At 38.2% G+C, this 18,631-nt stretch overlaps 1 protein-coding gene across 6 annotated transcripts in view; it reads right to left on the reverse strand.

Moving 5' to 3' along the window:
• IRF2 (interferon regulatory factor 2) overlaps nucleotides 1-18,631 on the reverse strand; it is a 142,633-nt gene that overhangs the window by 26,776 nt on the left and 97,226 nt on the right. For 3 of the 6 annotated variants that reach the window (XM_016423108.2, XM_007496063.3, XM_001363845.5), the window contains 4 exons: nucleotides 18,385-18,484; nucleotides 17,522-17,698; nucleotides 17,202-17,248; nucleotides 8,490-8,607 (listed from right to left, as the gene is read on the reverse strand). In XM_016423108.2, coding sequence (XP_016278594.1) covers nucleotides 8,490-8,607; nucleotides 17,202-17,248; nucleotides 17,522-17,698; nucleotides 18,385-18,484 — 442 coding nt within the window. The remainder of the gene's footprint in view (nucleotides 1-8,489; nucleotides 8,608-17,201; nucleotides 17,249-17,521; nucleotides 17,699-18,384; nucleotides 18,485-18,631) is intronic. The other 3 variants (XM_056802955.1, XM_007496065.3, XM_007496064.3) reach the window with 1 other exon arrangement.

Here is an 18,631-nt window from a genome sequence, read left to right on the forward strand (position 1 = left end):
TCAAAATTGACCTGAGATATTTCCTAACTGTGTGACCCCAGGCAAGTGACTTAACCCCAACTGCCAAGCCTTTGCCATTCTTCTGTCTTGGAACTGATACTAAGATAGAAGGTATGGGTTAAACAAAATCAGTTCCTGATCTCCAAGTCAGAGGCTAAAGTGATTTGTCCAAGATTATGTGATCAGTATGAAAAAGAACCCTAATAATTACTAGCTAATGGAAATGACTCCAAAATATAGAAAATGAAAACTCCAATTGGTAAGTTGTTTAATGGCAGAAAAGAAATACTGCACGAGGGTCATTTTAACTAGCTTAAAATTTAAACAGAATCCAAAACAAACTGGGGTTCTCTCAGCTTTACATATGGTCAATGGGCATTTCTTCTTTTATTTCAACAATTAAATTCAACAAACATTAATTTCCTGCTCTGCACATGGTCCATCACTAGGGATATAAAAGTGAGTTAGAAGACATGATTATTGAGTGTTGCCAACAACATTTAACTTCTCTGTGGCTTGGTTTGCTCACTTGTAAAATGAGGTTAATGCAAACTTCACTAGTGGCTTCAGGGGATTTGTGAGGAAAGCTCTCTACAGACCTAAAGAATTGTGTCAAAGTTTCTCTCTCTCTTTCTCTGTCTCTCTGTGTCTATCTCTGTCTCTGTGTATCTCTCTCTCTCTCTCTCTCATACATACACACACATACACACACACTCCCATGTACTTTATGAGTCATCTATATTCTCTAATGAAGAATATTGCCAATGAAAGTTTAAATAAGGGGATAAGGAGGTTTTCATAACCGACCTCTGAAAACTGGTGACATCGTTACTATATCACAAATCACAAAAACTATATTGCAAACCTCAAAGACAGGTTATTTTCAGTCCCTATATGTGATTCCAAGGTCCTTAACTTTCAGGGGCAAGGTAATGTATTGGAATACAATAGTCAGTGGGATTCATTTTTAACCTTGTACTATTTGTAAAAGATAAGCACAAAGCTACCTATAAACAGAATAAATTGAGAGCCCACTGAATTCTCCCATATACTCCCCCCCCCAAATATCCATACATAAAAACCATCCAGATTATTTATTATTCTTTGGAATATATAACAAAAGCAATGACCATCTATCTGATAATAAACATTGGGGGAGGCATAGTGTGGGCTTCAAAAATCAAATTGTTAAGATAAGGAAACTGAGGCAGGGGTTCAAGCACAATTCAATTTTTTAGGAATACCAGTGGTCTTTAAGCAATTGGATTCAAGACCCTCATTGTCAAGGGTCCCTCTATTTTGTAACCAAATACTTAAAATGAGGCATTTCAATTCATGATTGATCAATTTCAGAAGTGGGGAACCTTTACCGGCTAAGGATCAATCAACAGTGTTAGCATTTTGTCAGCAATATTTTGGGACTTTCCACAGGCAGTAATGAACATTTATGGCAAGGAAGAAGAAACCTGTGGTTTTTTTGCATACAGTTCTTAGAGGAGTAGCGGAAGGGTAGGATAGGTAGTGCTAATACAGGAAATCTCTAAGAAAGGTTATTTTCACTCCTTATAAACAGGCCTAACCCCTAAAGTAAATGTCTATCCTATAAACCAAATATAATCATCAAAACATGGTGAGTTAAATAATTATAATTCACATGATTCCTTATTCTAACAGCAGTAACAAAATCAAACTCAATTCTATCCTACTTAACTTACAATACAATCACTGGCATCCATTAAATCACAATAAACTGAGTAATTAAATTACGTAGAAGGAAATAAAAATTATTTTCACAATTCCCTCCTTCAGTTCCTAAAATAACTTGTCTTTCATGTATCATTAAGTCCTAAAGATACACAGAGGGAAGTCCTCTATGAGTGACCCAAAATACTAGAGGGCAGGTCCCTGTTGAGGTTCAAGGATGACAAAATGGAGGGGGAGGGGGAGGGGGAAGGACACAATTTTAACATATTGATTAGGTTTGGCTAATATTTTGGGAAAATACACGCTAAAAGTTGACACACAGTTCAGTGTGATAGACCACGAACAAGAAGAGTTAGAGATTTCCTAAAGAAACAAGTATGGCGGACAACATGTAAAGAGCAAGAAGGTTCATGGGCTATCTTAGCATCACACATGGTGGAAGCATTGCAAAGAAATTGTCCTTTTCTATATTCATGGAAGTGGTTGAGACAATTCTGTAACATAATGAGGCCAAAGTATCATAATGGCGGTGGGAGGTGATGGTCTTACAGACAACACGTAAGAGCATAGGCTTGGGCTGAGTCACAGTTGGAAGACATCCTAAAAGCTGGAGGGACAAAGGGAGAAGTTTGCATCCTACGAGTATAGGAAATTCCATGAGCTGGTAAATTCAAAGTAAAGATCAAAACAGATTTGGTGGAGTTATTGGCCTGTGGAGATGAAGGAGCAGTAGATACAGAGGACTGAAATGCAGAGATGAAGACAAGAATATTGATCAGGTGGATTTAGAGTCACTCATTCAGCCGGCTTACAATGGTAAAGAGAAGCCAAGGCTTTCATTCTCCTTTGAGTCAGTTTCAGATGTCTAAGACACAGGCCAGGGTAAGCCATAATTAAATCCTGAGAAAACACGAGTCAGCACCACTCCTTTCAGACTACATGGACCTTAAAAGGTTGAGGAAAGGAATCAGTTCATTCCTTTGTGCCTGCACAAGTGAAGAAATAAACTGCCCTAAAAAAACCCCCAAAACGACAAAAAAATCTTACTTTCTGTCTTAGAATCAAGATTGTGTATTGTCTTCAAGGCAGAAGAGTGCTATGGGGTAGGCAATGGGTGCAAGTGATTTGCCCAGGGTCACACAGCTAGGAAGTATATGAGGCCAGATTTTGAACTCAGAACCTCTCATCAATTAGGCTTGGCTCTCAATCTACTGAGCCACCCAACTGCCTCCAACTTTACTCTTTTTTGAGGAAGGAATTGGATTTCACTCTGAAGAATCACCAGATATTTTTCGGAGTCTTGAGGAGCCATACTAACATGATAACAGTTTAAAGTGGCAAGAATGACAATCATGTCTGGTAGATTTAGTGATTTCATAATTATCAGTGAAAATCTCACAAAGCTGGCTTCTTCTGCATCTTTCTGAGTTTTGTACATCAAAGCAGTGTCTACAGTTACAGCATGCAAGACCCTCATAGGGACTTTTGGTAGCTTTGTCCCCACAAACCACATCTAAAGTCCTCGTGCAGGGTCTGGGAAAGAACAGCAGTTAGGAGGGGCAATCCAATTAAGTGTGGGGAAGATAAAGCACATCTTGGGTGTCCATGGGTCTCAACTTCAGGGGACAGAGTCCTAAGGACTATATTTTCCTAGAATTCAGAGAGCTGAAACTTTCCACATTCCACAGCTGTAGCAGACATAGCAAATAGTAGATTAGATTTCATTTAAAAAAAAATCAGCTTTCACAGTCAAATTTAAAAATCAACCTTGATGTCAATTTGGAGGTACACATAGTGCAGAATACATAGCCAGCAAAGAATGACAACACATAGAAAAATCTGTTAGACCTCAGTTGTGAATAAATGAGAAGAACCCACCATCCTGAATCAGAGAAATGATCCAAGACAGCCAAGATGAAGGACCCTACTAATTTCATGTGCTATTTGTCGAGTGTCATTTAAAATTCGCTGGAGCTCATGAATGTCCACAATGATGTCACCTGAAGGAGTGACAAAAAAAGTAAAATTATACTTTATGGAGATCCCCACATTAATCTTAGACTCTTCAGCTTCATTTTTGTTAATACAGAGTGAAGTTTGGTAAAGGATGAGCCGTGCACGGCAAGTGGAGAAAACCTAGATTTTAAACGTCACTTATGTCTTAAGGTGTGAAATTTGATGTGGAAATATCTGAGGATGTAATCTTCATAGAAACTGGGATGCCTCATTGGTTTAGATCCCAAGAGCCTCTATTTGTATTACATCTAGCAAAAACAAAAGGTGCCAACGGACAAGTAAAAGAAAGATTATTGCCTTTTACTGATGGCATGATCTCACTTTCATTAATAGGAAAAGTTAACCAAGGGTCAAGAGTGTGTCTGAATTTGCTGAAAAAATCCAACACCCAAGTTGCCCTATATAGCTTTAGCATGATGGAGTTTCTTCATCATTTCGATGATAAAATTCTTGCTTCCTTCTAAGTACAGAGTTAGCTTCTTGGTGACAAAGATTCAAGAATATTCCTATCATCTCTATGTTTTAAGCCATCTTTTGGGTTGAGTAGACATATATTATCTCCAAGGGCAAGAGGCAACAACAAAATGAACAGGCCAATGTAACAGGGATAATAATGGCAGCCAGCTGAACTAGGTCATCCATCCCTCTGCTCAAACTGTTTTTAACTTTCCTTTCAGACAGCCTTTCATAGATCCACAGCAGAAAGAGGAAAGCAAACACCTGGGACAGTAAGACCTTTAAGTAGCCTGGATAAAGGCTATCACTAGGGATGCATCTATGAGATTCACTGGAATATTTTTAGCATATGCACACATGTGTATACACACACACACATACACACACACACACACACACACCCTGTTGTTAAGGAGTTTATAACCTCACAGGAGAGAAAACGTGGGCACAAATACCTATATTTACAATGGAGAGTAAAATCTATTTGGGCAAGATGGGAATTTGAGAGAGCTATTGCTTTCCAATGGGGAACAGGAGGAGGGAAAGCAAAGAACAACCTCCCTTGTTGTATTGCAAACTTTCCTTTTACTGGGTCTGCCTGTTATCTCTGTAACACAATGGAGCCATACAGCATGGCTTAATGAAGTCAGCTAGAATGTTCTTCACTTTTCACCTCCACACCTGCAGAATTTTTATACCAGCCTAGAAAGAATTCTAGCATGGCTCAACAAAAGTGCTGTTCTATTGGGCAAGATGCCAGCTGGGTAGTTTCAGAAGTCTAACCACTTACTTCCCCTTCCTCAAAAATTGAGCCATCCAGAATTTAGAAAAGGAATTGTTTTGTTTTAAAACACTTTTTATAGGCTGTGATGGACAAGTTTTCTCTGTAATTGTAATATTTTACACACACACAAATTGAAAATTTCCTCTCACTACTCAAAGGCACTCTCTTCCTCGGTTTGCTTGGAAATAGAAGATCATTGGTCATTTGGGTAAGAAAAGTCTATTTGAACCCAGGCTGGAGAGTGATGGAGGGGGAAACGGCATCCACAGGAGAACTTAGTTGGGTGTTCATATATGTTTATAGATGTTTTATCCTTGTTTTTTCTCCTATAAATGGTACAAGGACAAAAATGCACCTGAATTGCAATCATGTTAGACATCTGTGAGGACTGTGCTCAAACTATGTAAGAGATGAAAGGGCCTTCAAGGGTCAGTCTCTGACAGCTCATTGCTGCTCAAAGGAACCCATTCCCTTTCTCTATAGATTTGCTTATTGGGAAGCTTTCGTAGCATCTAAAAGGCACCTCAGAAGTCATTTAGTGGAGCCCCTTTATTGTAATGAATATGAGGAAACTGAGATCCACAGAGATTATATGAGTTGCAATGGCTCATTTATCTAGTAAATAGCAGAACAGGATTCAAACCTAGTTCCTCTTACTGCAAAATTCAGCATTCTCAGAACTATAGTGTGACTTAGAGCAAGTTATTTTTAAAACTCTCTTGGAGAAAACTTATCTGTGGAGATAGCAACAAAGAGGAAGGGAAAAGGACACAAAGAATGAAAAAGAATGAGGGGGAAACAGAGACAGAAAGATGAAGATAAAGGATAAAGGGGGAGAGAGGGAGAGAGAGAGAGAGAGAGAGAGAGAGAGAGAGAGAGAGAGAGAGAGAGAGAGAGAGAGAGAGAGAGAGAGAGAGGAGAGACATGGAGAGAGACAGAGATAGAGACAGAAACAGAGACCAAGATATGACAAAAGTCAGAGAGACAGAGAGGGATGGAGAATGAGAGAATGGAAGAAAAAGAGAGTAAGTATAAATATAGAGAAAAAGACAGAGAAGACAAATAGATGGAGATAAAAAGAAAGAGACAGAAACAGCAAAAAAGAGAAATATTGAGAGGGAGAAAAGGAATCAGGGAGACAGAGACAAAGACAGAGACCCACAGTAAGAGAAACTATTCTCTCAAGGAGCTAACATTTTATCTTGGAGTCTTAATAGCTTTAAATGACCCAAAGGTGAGGCAAGAGACAGCCCAACTCAATACTGAAACTTGTTATCTGCATTACAGTCAGTTGACTCCTAAAGTGAAACTGGTAGCCACACTTTCCCCTTATCTTTGCCACAGAAGTTGGGAATGATTCATTAATTCTGCCATATGAATTATGCTATTCATGTCAATCCTTCATTCATTCATCTAACGAGAAGCATTTATTAACTTGCCTTCTTCTGTGTGAGGTATTACTCTGGGTGCCAGGAATACAGAGATGCCCACAAAATAGACCCTTCCCAAAACAATCAATTTTATAGTAAAGTTTCCTTTTGGAGAGCCGATACACAAGAAGTAAACACATGCAGGTCTGCCTTCTGCTTTGGGGTTTTGTCTGAGATGGAATTCACTTCGTGAATAGTGAAATAATTTTGGAAAACAATCCAAAGTGAGCCAAGCCCTTCAAAGGCATGTGCCCAGATTTGGGAGAGAGCTTGCTTTAATGAAAGGGGCAAAAGGCACCTAAGCAACACTGGATGAACTCAATGACCAGAAGGATGATGCTAGAATGAAGGAGATGGAAGGCACGGATCACGACATGCATAGTTATTAAGGAATCTCTTAATCAGAAATGTGGGGGCTTGGGGGGGAGAATCACCCTTACCTTAGAGGAAAAAGAAAATCAAGGAAAATCACAACCATTTACAGGGCCAAAATTCACTCCATCGGGGGCTGACCCATCCTCTCAAAGTAATGTGGGGAGAAAAGTGCAAGCCCATGCCCAACAAATTATGTTTCTGACCACTTACTGAGAAAATGCATGTTGTGATGGGACAAGACTCAAAATTAGGATATCTGGGTTCAAATCTGGTTTCTATCTCTGTTATTGTCACTTTATCTGTTGAGAGGAAGCCTCTCTGAGTCTTGATTTTCTCATTTGTTAAATGGAGATAATAATAACTTACAAGGTCTACCACACAAAGAGTGTGTAAACGTTATCATTCCTCCTAGATATCTCTTAACAATCATCACCTCCCTACTCCTCGAGGAATTTATTCACCCTAAGGGAGAAATGAAAATATATCTCTCTGTTGGATAAAATGAGAAAGTCAGACTACATGGAAAGGGAATAGTATTTATATAGTTATAGTAAGGGCTACACACACACACACACACACACACACACACACACACACACACACACACACACACTCACTCACTCACTCACTCACTCTCATTTGATCTTGACAATAACCATGTAAGACAACCCCATTTAAAAGTTGAGGAACCTGAGGCAAGCAGAAGTAAAGTGACTTGCCCACAGTCACATAAGTAGGTGTAAAGGTCACATCTGAACTCAGGTCTTCCGCACTTCAGGCTGAGTGGTCTGTCCATTGTGCCACCAGCTGCCTTAGGCTAAATTTCTGCTGAAATTTCCTCCAGCTCTAGATCTCAAATTGTTCCAGAGAAATGGACCAAGATACTTCTTCATGAGGTGCCCCTAAGGGAAGCAGTCACAAGAACTGACTTTCTCACTACCACCTAGTTAAGTGACCACCATTTTGAACCAAGGAAATTTGACTTCTGCTTTGGTGGTCTTCCATGACTTACCAGCCCACGTTATCTGTCACAACCCAACATTTCTGTCTCAATTTTTCCACCTATAAAATGATCAAAATGCTTGACTCTTTGCTTGTCACATAATGAATAAGCGATATGGGGACAAATAGGAATATCCTACTCTTTATCTTATTCTCAATAAGTAAAATGGCACCATTGAACATGTACCTCCACAAAACGCAATCAAGGATAGCTTCTCTGGTGACATGGAAAGTACAAACAACTTAGAAGTGGGTTTGAATACTGCCTCTGACATTTACTATCTTTGGGACATTGTACAAGTCATGGAAATCCTCTGAGCCTCAAGATTCTTAATTTTTAAATGGGGATAAGAATATTTGAACTATGAACGAAGTACTGAAATCTTAAAGAATTATATAAATGTGCATGACTGACATTAATCTAACCGATTCATTCTGTATATATATGTGGTATATTGCGGTTGGTTTTGGTCACCATGTTTAAGAAGGACTTAAATTAGAACTGATACCAAGACAGAAGGTAAGGTTTTAAAGAAACAAAAACCATAGTATATGAGGATGGGTAGAAGGAAATGGAAATGTTTGACCTGGGGAAGAGAAGACTATATTACTTCAAGCCTCTTGTTTCCCAAAGTCAGATCTCTCCACTTTGGGGCCAGATGAATGCACTGTCCAGGCTTGCTTATTACGTGTATAAAAATGCAATGTCAAAATCATTTTACCTATGATGTTTATCGTGCTATCCACTTCGCTTTTTATAGTTGAAGTCAGGACCGCGTATTCAGGAGAAAGCTCACTTATTCCATTACTAAGCCCAAAAGACGACTCAACTGGTTCTTGCTAGGAAGAAGAAAAGGGGAAAAAAACGAGTTGAGAACACTTCTTTCCTCTCTCCACCACCCCATTTTTTTAGCTTGAATTCTAATTTCTGCCAGATTTCTTTAATGTTAGGCTTGGGTTGGCCCAGTTGATGCTGTTCCTTGACTCAGTGTGTCAGTTTGGATTTGATGAGCCTGAGTGAGGACATAGCTAGCTTTCTCACTTTTCTCATTTATGTTCAAACTGTGAAATTATATGAGTGCCTCTGACCCACTAACAGGGCAAAAAATCAGCTTCTGTAGTTAAGAACTGTCCGTCTAAGCAGAAATACGCAAGTCATAAAGAATCTAAGGAATGACCCTAGCAATTCAAGTTATCCTCTCTTCTAAAATAGACTAACAATCATAGTTCCTTGAGGTTAATAATGTTTATAGCATACTCCCCCCCCCCAAATAGTCCTAGGAGGTGGGATATTTCTTTTTGGGGTACTCTTTGGAAAATAGTCATAAGAGCTGACTTCCTCATTACCATGTACTTCACTGACCACCATTTTAGATTAAGAAAACCTGGTTTCTGCTTTGGAGGTCTTCTATGACCTACTAGCCCAGTTTATTATTTTTATTACTATTACTGATTGGGGATGAGGAGATACACTGAGAAAGACTTGGCTATTTATGAGGGTCACCCAGCTAAATAAGTATGGACCCACGCTTTCTAACTCTCAGTCTTTTCCACTCTCTTGAATTGCAGTCCCTAGTATATTAAGTTACAATCATACAATACTTTTAGTGCTTTAAGAAAGTTTTCACTTCTTACAACAATCCCATGATGTACAAAGTAAAAGAAATATTATTCCCATTTTACAGATAAGGAAACAAACTAGAGGAGAATTCCAGTGCTTAGTCCAGTATGTAACGCATAGCAAGTGCTTAATAAATGTTCGTTGGATTGGAAATTGGCTTGTCCAAGGTTGGCAGCTGTAGAATCAAGATTCAAATTTGGGACTTCAGACTCTCAAGTCCAGTACTCTATTACCCTGTACTGCTGATGCCATGCCATATTGTATCTAATGTTTTTCTAAGGAATTCTAATTCAAAGGAAAGTTCTCATTCTAAGGAAAGTTCTCATTCTAAGGAAAAGCCCTCTCTCTTTATGATCTGAGAAAAAGAAACTAGACTAAATGTAGGATTATTTCTCTGGGACAGAACTTGCTAATCTCTGAGGTCATCTCTGATGGTTTGATAAATTTGGCATGTTACGCTAAGTGCCTGAGAAATATAACACAGGCCAGATTCTTTTTAGCCAAATCATTCTTTAAAGTAGTCTTGGAGGAAGGGAATCAAGCCCAGCCCAGAAATCCCGATGCCACAAGATCTTATAAAAATGCCTACATGTGCTTTAACTTATTAGACTTGGGTTGTCCCTTGAGCACCGTATCTAAAATTAGGTCAGTAATTCTAAGGGTCCATGATTTCATTTGTATGGTTACTCCTTCTGCCTACTCATATTATAACCCCTCCATACTTCAGAAGACATCACTGTGAGTTGCTAGGACTAAGTAATTCACCCCTTGAAAGTCTACTTTCTGGTGGTGAGCCAGTCTTTTAGAAATTTAGTGATGTTGGTCTTCCAGTGGGAAGCACATTAGCTTGTCTGCCCTTGAGATTTTCCAGCTAGAAGAGGACCTGCCAAATTCTGTGCTCTACTGGCCTGACCTCTGAAAATTCAGTCACATCCTGTGTGATGACATAGCCTAAAAGAAAGACTTCTTTTCTGAATGATGAGGAAGCTGTCATTTTTCTTATTTAAAGCGATTACTATTTGATTTAAGCAAGCATGCCAGGATGGAGAAAGTCCATCCTGGGTTGCTATTTGCTTTTCAGAAGGATTGGTTAGAAAGCTGTTCCTTCAGGTAGTTTTGTTGGGTTTCCCTCCGCTGTAGCAATGGTTTAACACATAAGAAAAAGTAGCACAGAACAAATTCTGAAAAGAACAGTCATGTGGCAAAATAGCTGAGAGTGGCATTTGGGTTTTGAAACTGCTTATGATGGAAATGTCCATTGATTCCCTGAGGTTAAGACAGATGTTTGCTTCTTGTTTTCAATATCTATTTTTTTCCTGAGGTAGAATGAGCATAAGCTGAGAAGGAATTAAGTCGTTAAAACAGATTCTGACCAATTGGCTTTTGAGCTTAAGGCTGAATAGGAGTTGAATCTACTCCCAACATAAACTCAAGAAATACTGCCTTATGAGGGGACAATTTATTTTTCATACATTCTGTGAAGATATTTATGCTTTTGTATGTGGAATCATTTTGATTTAACACTTTACTAATTTCAGGAAACTAAAATATGAGAATTGTACAAGAGAAGAAGAGCAGGAGATGAGAGGAACACAAGGAGAAAAGAAGGAGAGGAGAGATGAGAGGAGAGACATAGAATGGGGGAAAATGGAAGAAGAGAAAGGAGGGGAAGCCTATGGAGGGGAGAAGAAGAGAGGGTGGAGGAAAGAAAGAGAAAAGGAAGAATCTAATGGAAAACCTCTTACTCTCGAGAGCTTCCATTCTGATGGGGGAGACAGGAATAAAGAAAATAAAAAAATAAAGAAAAGTTAATACAAAGCCATTCAATCCAAGGTAGTAGTTTAGAAAGGAAAGCAAGAACAGTAAGGGAGATCCAAATGCAGCAAGTGATGCTAGAGCTGAATCTTTAAGAGAAGAAGGACTGCTAGGAGACAGGGATGAGGACACAATCATATTCTAGGCATGGAGGATAGCTAGTGCAAAGTCATGGAGAGCAAGGAAGAAGCATGAGAGAACCAAAGATAAGACCAGTGTGGCCAAAGAAAAAGAGCCATTAAAAGAATTTAGAAAGTGTTTTCTGTTGTTTATACTGTCACTTAAGGCAATGGGGAAAGGGGAAGAAACATGAAAGAGAAAAGAAGGAAAGAGGAAGGAAAAGCAGGGTCACAAGTCTGAAAAGGCAACATAATCTAACAGGAAGAGGCTGACCATAGTCATGAACTGCCCAAATGACTTTATGTTTATATATCTGTATACATGGTGCATTCTCTCAAAGGTTGCACAGCCCACAGGGAGAGAGGCTGACTCATTTTTGTCTCTGTATCCGCCAGGCCTGACATGGTGCTTTGCAGGCATTATATTCTATAGAAATATTTGGGGAATTAAATTCAAAAAGAACAGAGCCAGTGATCAAGCTCTATGACCTTTGGCTAGCTACTTAGGTTCTGAGCCTCAGCTTTCTCATATGTAAAATGGGAGTGTTAATACCCATCCAATCTATCTGAATATATGTGTCAAAATATATATCAATATATTTATGTAATTATAAAAATGTATATGTATACTTTACATATTAAAAACCTGTCAACCTATCTGAAATATATTTATATAATATGAATTAAAATATGTTTATCTACTTATAAATATATGTAAGTATACTTTATCTACCTGATACCCATCAAACCTATGTGAAATATACTTCATGAAGTGAAGTAGAAGATATGGGATTCAATTTTAAGACCTTATGTACTCTAAGGCTTCAACTCTCATTTCTACTCAAATTTTCTCTCTCCTATTACTTTCTTCCAAATTTGATTTCTTTTTAATTCACATTGATTTTTAAAATTTTTCATTTCTAATTTTTCTCCCTCTCTATATCTCCTCCCCCACCCACTGAGAAAGCAAACAACGATTTATCACCATTGCACCGCTGCCATCTTCCTGGTTCTTTACAACTGGCTCTCATCTCAAACTCAACATACCTATGCCATCTTTTCAACCAAATGATTTTTCAGGCCAATTGGCCTTATCTCTGCACTTCACAGACAACAAATACTCCATTCCCCATCTTGATGTCTTTGCAATGATCATCCACGATGCCTAGAATGTGCTCCTTCCTCGACCCTGCCTTCTAGAAACCCTTCTTTCCTTCCTTCAGAACTCAGCTCAAACATAGTCTTTCCCAATACCCTCCAACTCCTCATTTTCCTTCCTTATACGGAATAAGTTAATGTTACTTTGCTTTATATTTGTTTTGCATATACCTAGAGATTTTTATGTATTTCTTATCTCCCCTGTTAGAATGCAAATTCCTCAAGAGAAGGGATCGATTCATTCTTTTTATTTGTCATCTCGCTGCCTAACACAGTGCCTGTCACATTAATCTGATTTATGAATAAATGATCAATAAATTAAAAACATTAATAACTATATTAACTAATTTTCTTAATAAATGCACTGGTTAATTCTGCTAATAAAATTATTCAATAATTTTATTAATAAATAATAAGTGATTAATAAATTCTTGATAAAATAATTGTTTGATGGCCTTTCAGCAGGTTTCTCAGAAACCAATCTGCCCCCTCCAATCTGTCCTTCATACTACCATAGGACTAAAAGACCTTAAATATATTTCTGTTCAAAACTTTCAATGGCTTCTTATTTCATCCAGGCGAAGAACCTAAGAATCAAAAAGGACCTGAGAAATTCTCAAGGGTAGTTTCTCCCAATGTAGTCAGTCCTTCACAACATCTCTGATGATGGATCTCCACCTGGCTGATAGAATGGCAAACAACCCCCAAGACATTAATATTTTTGTGTCTTTTAAAATTTTTTACTCCAGTGATCTCTCTAGTAAGCCACTACTCTCAGATTTCTGAATTTCTTTTGAACAAATCATGAGCACCAAATCTCAGTGATCAAATTTGCCACCTTGAGTTTCCATTTAAAGTTCATTCTATTTACTACCCACATTCTGCTGTGTTTCACTGACCACCATCTTGATTTGCCAACTAAAATGCAAGCTCTTTTCAAGACTAAGACCATGCCTTAAAATTTCATTACAGAATACTGGTCAACATTTACATAGCAATTCAAAGTTCAAAAAATGCTTTACATGTTATCCACCCTGTGCTATTATTACCCATATTTTACAAATGAAGAAACTGAGGCTGAAAGAGGTTAAGTGATTCGTCTGTGGTCACACAGCTAGAAAGTGTCCAAATCTGGATTTGAACTCTGATCTTCCTGACTCCAAGTCTGGTGCTCCTAGTCATGATGGAGTCTAGCACCGTGCTGTGTCCTGCAAACGTTCTGCTACATATTTATTAAATTATTATAGTGCTGGAAAATACCAAAGCTTCTTCTAGCCTTGCTCAGTGACTTTCCTTACTTATTGAAAAGAGTCAGTCTCAGTGACAGGTTACTGGGGTTACATTATGTGGAAAGGGAAAATTGTCTGAGTGACCTGAATAGTGAGCGATCAGTGAACCAAGCAAAATTCTGAAGCTTGGCCCAGAGGTGCTGAGTGTCTGCTAATTATCTCTTACGAGCCACTCTGCAGGGGCCAGGCAGAGTTTGCTCCAAGGGCAGCTTCTTCTGTTCTCTTCAACACATACTAGACAAAAACTCCTTTTCCCTCCCCCAAATAATACGTCACAATTAGACGGTGCTTTAATATTGGCAAAGCGCTCCATCTGCTTAGGTATTTTAATACAGAGCATGAGGATTATTTATCCCGCTTTCATTTAAAATTTTAGACTACTTAGGGACCAAGATCCTGAAAACTAGAGTAGAGATACACAAAAGTCAAATCTCATGACCGTAAGCATTGGGAAGTAGCTGCCTTTCCTCTGTTAACACAGGATTTTTGTACTATCTTAGCCTAAAATAAGAGGGTCATCAGCTCAAGTCTGGATAACTCTCTCACAGAGCCTTCACCATAATGATGGAAGGGGCTCTCCTTTCTCAAACTTGACTTGATTATTATACAGCTCTAATTTTCAGCTCCTCCCAGAGAGACCCTGTGGTGCAGTGGGAAAACCACTGAATTTGCTGTCCATCCGAGTTGGGATTAAGGCTCTGATTTTTTTTTTAAATCTGCATCACCTTGGAAGAATTGCTTAATTGGTCTATGCCTCAGTTTTCTCCTCTGTAAAATGGGAGATTTGTACTAGCAGAGCTCTAAAGTCTATTCTGGCTCTAAACCCTCATTAATCACTCCAAGTCATCATGAACACTTTGAAAACACTGCTGTAACCTAACAACAACAAAAGGAAATACACAAAGTCTGTCAATTGTAGTATCTACTCCTTTGCTTAATGCTCTTTGAAGATAGCAGCCACCCTGCAGGAATTAAGTAGCTGCTTAATAAATACTTAATAAATGGAATTCAACTAATGGAAACAATGTGTTAGAGCAGAGTTCATTGTAAAAGGAAAGTTAAGGAAATACAACATTTCTACCACAAAACTGAGTTTCATTTCAATGGGATAAAAGCACTAGGTACATATTTATAAAGTGTATATGTTTGTATATACACCTAAATTTAATATTTATAAAACCAGTTTCCTTTCAACAGGGAAAAATGTACACTAAGTGGAGATTTATAATATTTATAGTTAAAAAAGTTTCATTTTAATGAGGAAAAATATACATTGGGCATATATTTATCAAAATTATATATATGTGTATATTTATTTACATTTATAAAATCATCTCCATTTCAATGGTATAAATATTCACTGGATGTAATTTATAATATGTGTGTATATATTTATAAAATCCTTTTCATTTCGATAGGAAAAATTACACACTGGGTATACATTTATAAAATGTATATGTATAGTTATAAAATCAGAATTTCATTTCAGTGGGAGGGAAACTACACCCCCCCAAAAAAAGCTGGTTTGAAGAAAAATGATAATTTTATGGTAAAAATAAAACTAATAAAATATTGATAAGATCATAGTAAAACTAAGTAAGAAGTAAATATTAAAATATTGAATGTATGTTTGGACAGCTAAATTGCTAAGTGGTTAGAGCCAGGACTTGAGTTAGGGGGGTCCTGGGTTCAAATCTGACTTCAGATACTTCCTAGCTATGTGACTCTTAACCCCCATCGCCTAGCACTTACCACTCTTCTGCCTTGGAACTGATACTTGGGATTGATTCTAAGACAGAAGGGAAGGGTTTAAAAAAATACTAAATGTAAAACAATATTGTAATACTGGAAACCCTGGGCAGAATGTTTATCTCTCTTGCCTCATCACTCTCCCTCTATTTTTTTTACCATTATAAAGATAGCACAACTTCAGTAGTTTAGTATGTATGTATATATATATATTTTTTTCCCCTAAACTCAAGTGCCTTTTAACATCTTTAATTTCACAGCCAATATGATTTTTCCCCATTTCTTTCCAGATATGAAACTGGTCTCTTTACAAATATTTTTACTTGATAATACCTATACAGTTTTTAAACCTCCCTAAGAGAAGAGCAGCAATATAGGGAATTCAAATTTGTCTTCAGAGGAAGCCCTGAGTTCCAATTCTGCCTTTGACACAAGGTGGCCACTTGTCTTCAAGAAACTCCCAAAGGACTATAACTTCTGAGGGCATAATAATGTGCATTAGGAGAAGGAATCACTGGAAATTCCTTCCTTATGCTGATGAGGTTTCTTATGTTCATTAAAAAAATGCTTTTTTTAAAAGCATTCTAAAGTGGGAAGGGGGCTTAAAAAACCCCATTGAACTAAGAATCAGGAGATCTAGCCAAGCTCAGCTTCCAAAAGTGTAATTTTGGGCAAATTAAAAAACATCTCTGGGCTTCAATGTCCTTAGCTGTAAAATTAATTACATTTGATAACCTCTGCTAGTTATAAGAGTTACAGCTAAAAAGCATAATCTCTGCTTAGACAGTGAACTCACCACAGGATCTTTAAGAGGTATGTGACCACTAGAAAGGCATCAAATCTATAACTATACAAGCAATGGATAAGTCAGTGCTTAGGCTTGCTTTTTTTTTTTAGTCTAATGATCTGTTTATTTAATTAATGATATCAGGGCTATGAATACCACAAATGCCCTCTGTGGGTCTGGAGACATACTAGTCATCATCAGAAAGAAGTGGGTTGTTATAATCATTGTATCATTTCTGTTGGTGGCAGCAGGAAAGACAAGAGGGAGGCAAAGGACTTCAAATTTCAGAAATTTGGGGTGGGGATACAGCGAATGACTGAAAAGAGTTTATTATTAGGGGCAGCTAGGTGGCTCAGTGGACAGAGAGTCAAGTCTGGAGATGGGAGATGCTGGATTCAAATCTGGCCTCTGACACTTCCTAGCTGTGAGATTGGGCAAGTCGCTTAACCCCAATTGCATAGTCCTCACCGCTTTTCTGCCTTGGAACCGATACTTAGGATCTACTCTAAGACAGAAGGTCAGGACTTAAACAAAAAGTTTATTATCAAGTCCAAAATTACCTAGAGTCATTTTTAGTAAAGCAAGGAATATGTAGAGATATTCAGATCTACAGTTACCTACAGATGTTACATTTCTATGAGGCTTTGAGGTTTACAAAGAACCCGATCCTGTGATCCTGGTAGTTCAAGCATTATTATGTCCATTTTTAAAAGTGAGGAAAATTGAGCCTCAGCAAGAAAAAATGTTTCATCTGTGGTCTAGAACCAGGATGTGAACCCACACTTCCTGACTCAAGAAAAAATGAACTATTGACCTTCAAGTTACTTGTTTTCATGAAAAGGGCTCATTAAAAGGACCGTCACATTCTTCAGATATTTTGAATAACCCCAAATTACCTTAATGTGCTTAACTCTGTCTTCTTTATCTGTCTTTGTTTTCTTTCCTGTAGTGACAAAACGTAATTTTATTATAATCCCAGAAGGATACAAGTACAGACATTCCCCCTCTGCTGAATAGGTTTGAGAGTTCTTAGTGGACCAAACAAATTCTTTCACCCATACCAAGGCAGATTGAGTGAAGGTGATTTTACGTGTGTGAGTTAAGAGCAGAAGGGTTCTATATGTGGAGTGGCTACAGAAGGGAGCTCTGGAATGTGCTAATGCTGAGCGTGCGGGGCTAAGGGGTCCCCTGTGAATCACTGAACAGTTTTCTCTACCTTTCTTAGAAGGTCTTTCAGATAAGGGCAGCATCCTATAGACCCTGAAGGCATTGTTTCCTTTCTTTATACTTTTATCTTTCACTTCTTCGATATCAGGTAAGGAGTTCATAGCACATCGAAAATTCGCCTTCCATGTTTTGGGATCCGGTTTATCTACTCCAGGTTGATGCTTTCCTAACATGGTAGCAGAGGGGGGAAAGAAACACAGACAAAGATTAGTTCCTTAATAAGAGAGAGCTTTAAGGTTGGCAAAGCCAATTTTGCTAGATCCTCACAACAACCCTGTGAGGTAGGTACCATTTTACATATGAGGAAACTGAGGATGAGAGGTGAATGACTTGCCCAGGGTCACACTGCTAGTAAGTGTCTGGGACAGGATTTGAACTCAGGTCTTCCTGACTTCAAATCTGGCATTCTATCCACTACACCACCTAGTTGCCTACATATGACTGCCATGGGATCATTATCAATAAGGAGTGCAAATGTGGGAGATTTTCTGATTTTTCTTTTTTTTTTTTAATCTAAGTTAAATTCAACTCCATTGGACAGCTTTCTAATGGATAACCGTTGACTGTGACTGGGGTACCATAGTACTGGAGATTCTCTGAAAATTAACTGAATTCACTTTACAAGGGCACTAGGTGAGGTGAAATTCTATGGGCTAAATAATGTAACTTCTGGGTGATGAAGCCCATACCCCGTGTAACTTTGAGGTGCCTGGGATGATATCAATACATTATTCACAGATATTTGCATGAGACCAAAATTCAAGATAGTTTTGTAATTTATGAGGAAAACGGGGAACAAAGCATAGCATCCCCCTGGTCACACACCCCAGAAAATAAAGGGTGTTTTCATACCTGTGTGAATTGCCCAGTTCCTAAAGAGAGGAGCATCTTTCTCAACATCCCACCCATGTCGTGCAGCATGCATCCAAGGAATCTGAAAAATCTTCTTCTCCTGGAAATTAAAGTAAAGGAGAACTAGCGCCATCAATTTTGGTCCACAAATTTGTACACTGTCCTAAAATCAGAACTAGTCAACTCCCTACTTTCTGAGAGCCTATTACTGTTTTTCAGGATTCCTCCTAGCAACCCACATAATAGT

The sequence above is a fragment of the Monodelphis domestica genome, chromosome 6 (assembly GCF_027887165.1).
Source record: "Monodelphis domestica isolate mMonDom1 chromosome 6, mMonDom1.pri, whole genome shotgun sequence".
Taxonomy (NCBI): domain Eukaryota; kingdom Metazoa; phylum Chordata; class Mammalia; order Didelphimorphia; family Didelphidae; genus Monodelphis; species Monodelphis domestica.